This window comes from Octopus bimaculoides, chromosome 21 (assembly GCF_001194135.2).
Source record: "Octopus bimaculoides isolate UCB-OBI-ISO-001 chromosome 21, ASM119413v2, whole genome shotgun sequence".
Taxonomy (NCBI): Eukaryota; Metazoa; Mollusca; class Cephalopoda; order Octopoda; family Octopodidae; genus Octopus; species Octopus bimaculoides.
In genome coordinates, this window is record NC_069001.1 from 3,980,750 (window position 1) to 3,985,749 (window position 5,000).

The 5,000-nt window shown below is 36.3% G+C and overlaps 2 protein-coding genes across 3 annotated transcripts in view; both read right to left on the reverse strand.

The window, feature by feature from the left end:
- Positions 1 to 5,000, reverse strand: part of LOC106882890 (G protein-activated inward rectifier potassium channel 3) — a 218,464-nt gene that overhangs the window by 155,001 nt on the left and 58,463 nt on the right. For both annotated transcript variants that reach the window (XM_052975321.1, XM_052975319.1), the window contains exon 2: positions 2,050 to 2,228. The gene's annotated coding sequence lies outside the window, so the exon portion shown is untranslated. The remainder of the gene's footprint in view (positions 1 to 2,049; positions 2,229 to 5,000) is intronic.
- The window catches only part of LOC106872037 (serine/threonine-protein kinase 33), a 224,305-nt gene continuing 222,990 nt past the window's right edge, over positions 3,686 to 5,000 (reverse strand). The window contains exon 10 of the mRNA XM_052975324.1: positions 3,686 to 3,735. Coding sequence (XP_052831284.1) covers positions 3,701 to 3,735 — 35 coding nt within the window. The 3' untranslated portion in view covers positions 3,686 to 3,700. The remainder of the gene's footprint in view (positions 3,736 to 5,000) is intronic.

The window sequence follows — 5,000 nt, forward strand, 5'->3', positions numbered from 1 at the left end:
ATATATATATATATATATATATATATATATATATATATATGTATTTATACATACACAGAAATATATATACGTGTCTGTATGTAAGTTTTGGGGTATACATTAGCATGCAAGTGTATCCAAATGTTTCTGGATATACATACAAGATAAAAAAGTATTTATAAATGTAACTTTCTTTTGTTTGTGTGTGCATACATATGCTCCCATCCACCCATTATATATATATATATACTTTATTAATAAAGCTGCAAAGGCAGGTAGAAAGAAAAAGGATATATATATATGTATCCATTTTTTTTTCTACCTTTAGCTTGTTTCAGTCATTAGAATGCAGCCATGCTGGAGCAGTACCTTGAAGACATGTCTAGACATGATGATTGTAAATGAGCATCACCATCAAACAAGCCATATCGTCCATTTTCAGTCTTCCATGGACAGCATCTGGCTGTGGGGAAATATTTCTTGGGAACAAGTGAAGGTTAGCAACTTGGAATGCATGTAGATGCAGAAAGTCTGCCTCAATGAATTGCACAGAAAAGTGAATGCTGAGTAAACAAAGCAATGAAGATGATTTTACAGGAGACAGTTTTCTCCTAGATTTGTGCATCTATGTGAGTTTTAGCGAATGAGTATCCATATGTTTGTGTGTAAGTATGATTGCACATGTGTGTTTTATAATCATCATCACCTGTATTCCATGCTGGTATGGGTTAAATGGGCAAAATGGTTCAACAGGAGCTGGTGAGGTAGGGAACTGCACCAAACCCCATTGTCAGCTTTGGGTTAGTCTCAATGGCTGAATGCCTTTCCTAATGGCAACTACTTAACAAAATGCACCGGATGCTTTTTACATGACACTAGCACCAAGCTAGGTTGCCAGGTTAACTTACAAGACAAGACCACCAGCCCTCAAATGAACAGGGCATAGTATTGAAAGAGGGGAATTTTAAGCCAGATGATAAGAGGTTGAAATATGACAGAGGGACAGAAACAGGTGTCTTGCTGTAGAGAAGATACATGGCTACCCCAAATATTTATTTGCATATGTTTATCTGTTTGTTTTTGCCATCAAGGCCACATCTTTGTTGAAACCTTCCCTTCAAATTCGTGCATGATTGTGTAATTTATGCACCTGTATATGTGAATTTGTGTTTGCCTATTTTTATGTAAATGTTGGTGAATGTGTGAGTGTGTGTTTGTGTGTGTCTATGCTTTGTGCTTCATCATACATACACAGTACAATAAAACTGTGAAAAATAGCTCTTATTTTCCTTGGGAAATGTGCCAAAATATAATTTGTTGTCTTTTTTTTTTAAAGAAAAAAAAAATGGAACAAAAAACAAAAACAAAAGCAAAATCACTTGAAAGATAGATGTGAAAATAAATACTCAAACATATATAAACATATACGACATATGTTATATAACACGAAAATAAACATAATACATCCAGCATAAACATACATAAACATATAAATAAATATATATAAATATGTAAATATATAACAATAAACATACGTATAAAACTGTACACTGTGCAACCGTGTGGCCTCTGGTTCAGTCCCACTGTACAGCACCTTAGGCAAGTGTCTTCTACAATGGGCTGAGGATGACCAATGCCTTGTGAGTGAGTTTGGCCAGCATGGTAGAATTTTTTCAACTCACCACCTTATCATACAGTAAATATACAAAACAAAAAAATTTTTAAAAGGGATACATCAAATATAACTGAGACAGTGCCGCTTCGACTGGCCCTCATGCCTGTGGCACGTAAAAAACACCTTTTTGAGCTCGGCCGTTGCTAGTACCGTATGACTGGCCCTCGTGCCAGTGGCACGTAAAAGCACCCACTACACTCTCAGAGTGGTTGACATTAGGAAGGGCATCCAGCTGTAGAAACTCTGCCAGATCAGATTGGAGCCCGGTGCAGCCTTCTGGCTTGCCAGTCCTCAGTCAAATCGTCCAACCCATGCTAGCATGGAAAGCGGACATTAAACAACAACGATGATGATGATAAGTTTAATGAACAAAAATAACAAAACTATAGACTTACCCTTTAATATAAAATTATTCTGCTGTGGTGCTATGGTAGTAATAATAATAATAATAATAATAATAATCCATATATTTTGGCAGGCATAAATGATTCCATATAATGTTCTAATGCTATGAAAGATTCCAAGAGGTACTCCGTTTAGAAACCAGATAGAATTTATCGATCATGGGTGAGGTCTGCAATAAAAAATAAAAGCCACAGACATAAATATTAAAAAGATATATTGAGATTTTATGATAGCTCTACATTACTTTTTTTTTTTTAATTTTATATCATATTATATATAGGTGCAGGTGAGGTAAGAAGTTCGCTTTCCAGCCATATGGTTTCAGTTTCAATCCCACTGCCAGGCACCTCGAGCCTTGGGCAAGTGTCTTCTGCTATATTTCCAGGCCAATCAAAGCCTTGTGACTGAATCTGGTAGATGGAAACTAAAAGAAGACTGCAAGTGCACATACGTGAGTGTGAGCACGTGTGAGTGTGTGAGTGTGTGCATGTGTGAGTGTGTGCATGTGTGAGTGTGTGTGTGCCTGTATATCTCATCAGCATTTAACATCCGTTTTCCATGCTGGCATGGGTTGAATGGCTTGACTGAAAACTGGTACGCTGGGGAGCTGCACCAAGCTCCAATCTGATTTCGCATGGTTTCTACAGCTGAATGCCCTCTCTAATGCCAACCACTCCAAGAGTAGTGTTTTATATATATATATATATATATATATTCCTCTATTTTCATAATATCGATGTCTTGTCCTTTTGTTTGTAATTTTATTATTATCAATATATATATATATATATATATATATATATATATATATATATATATATATATATATATATATATATATACGCGTTTAGATGTTGAAGAGCACCATGCACCACCAGGAATTGAACTTATGACCTTATAATCATGAGCTGAATACCCTAACCACCTAAGCCATGCAAATAAGTATTACATTTGAATGCTACAGGGTTAAGAGATGGCATGATAAGATCAAACTAATTTTAAACATGAGGAACTAGAAAACCGAAGGGAAAAAATAACATCCAGTAATACATCGACAATGGCTGGCAATGATAAACAGAGCTTATTTTATCCACCAATGGATTGACAATAATGGCCGGCGACAAAAAGTTCCATTAAAAATACATCAAACCATTTAAGCATGTATGTATTAGATGTTCATCAATCACTGTACACGATGTATAATTATTGATATACGTCAATTATCATATATCAATATGTAGTAATTTGTGTGTGTGTATGTGTGTGTGGGTCCCCTGTGCATCCATGCTTGTGTGTCCGTGTGTCCATGCTTGTGTATGTATCTGTGTGTCCATGTGTCTATGTTTGTATTATGTGTGTGCTTGTGTCCATGTGTGTATACTGAAGCATGTGCATGCATGTATGTGAGTGTGTCTATGTATATACATGTGTGCAGTATTATATCCAAAAGGCCTCTTAAGCCAAAAACGTGTTTGGTTAATATCTCTGCTGCTTAGCTCTACTTTCATGACATTAAGCTGATGAGAGACAGATTTTCCTCTTAGGTACAGCATTTAGTCTATCACAGGTAACTCTCCAAGATGATCTGGCGATACCTGTATCTGTAGGTTAACTGAGTTAATGAAGAACGAAATGTTCTGTTTAAAAACACAACACACCTACTGTGTCTTTGATTCCAGATATCTTTTACCTGTTTCAGTCATTGGGCTGCGGCCATGCTACAGCACCACCTTGACACTAGTACTTCTTTTTTTCCAAAGCTTATTATTCTGTCAGTCTCTTTTGGCCAAACTACTAAGTGACAGGGGGCGTAAACAAACCAACACTGGTTATCAGTGGTTGTGGGAGACAAAGACACATTCAGATAATCACTCGCTCACACACACACACACACACACACAGAGAATGGGCTTCTTTCAGTTTCCATCTACCAAATCCACTCATACCTTAACTCCCATTTAACATAAAGGGATATTGTACCCAACCCCTCCTCAGGTTTTGCAGAGTTGCAAGCTGTATGGCAACCTCAACAGGGGCCAGTGGCATGGAAACAAACCACCCAGTATGCTCTGTAAAGTGTTTGACATTAAGAAGGGCATCCAACGGTAGAAACCCCCCCCCCAAGCAGATAATGGAGCACAGAGTAGTCAACGGATCCGTTGGATCCATGTTAAACCATCCAACCCATGCCAGCAGGGAGCATGAACATTAAATGATGATGACAATGATAATGATGACGATGATAATGATGATGTTGACAATGGTGATGACAATAATGATAACAATGATGATGATGACGACAAAAATGACGACGACATTGATGACGATAATGACAATGAAGATGATGATGATGATAACTATTATAATAGCGATGCAATTCTCTTCTAACAGAGTGAACTCCATTTTTGTGGTTACGGTCTTTTTATGGATAGATAACTATTATATTATGGGTAAGTACCTCTATCATGATAATTAGATTACTATTATAATAGTCCGACAGCTCTATTATGACGGTTACATGACACTATTATAATGGTTAGTCGGCTATTATTATGATCAAACAAATCTACTACAATGGTAAGAGACGACTATTATGATAGTTAAACAGCTCTATCACAATGGTTAGATGACTACTGCACGTAACTCAACCAACCACTCCAATTTATTTTCTAAAAATAAAGTTTTTTGTAAAAAAAATAAATTTTTTTTAATAAATAAAAAGCAAAACATAATTGCAAAACACCAAAATCAAATAATAAAGAAACACAAAAATGACAGAATTTCTAAAGAAGAACCATTCCGGTCTTCTTCAATACACGTATAATCAAATTTACTAACAAGAATTGTCAAAGAATGATGTACAACAGAATCATTTGTCTATGGCAACAATTGATTTTCCTCCACCACCCACCACCACCACCACCACCACACCACTTAAATC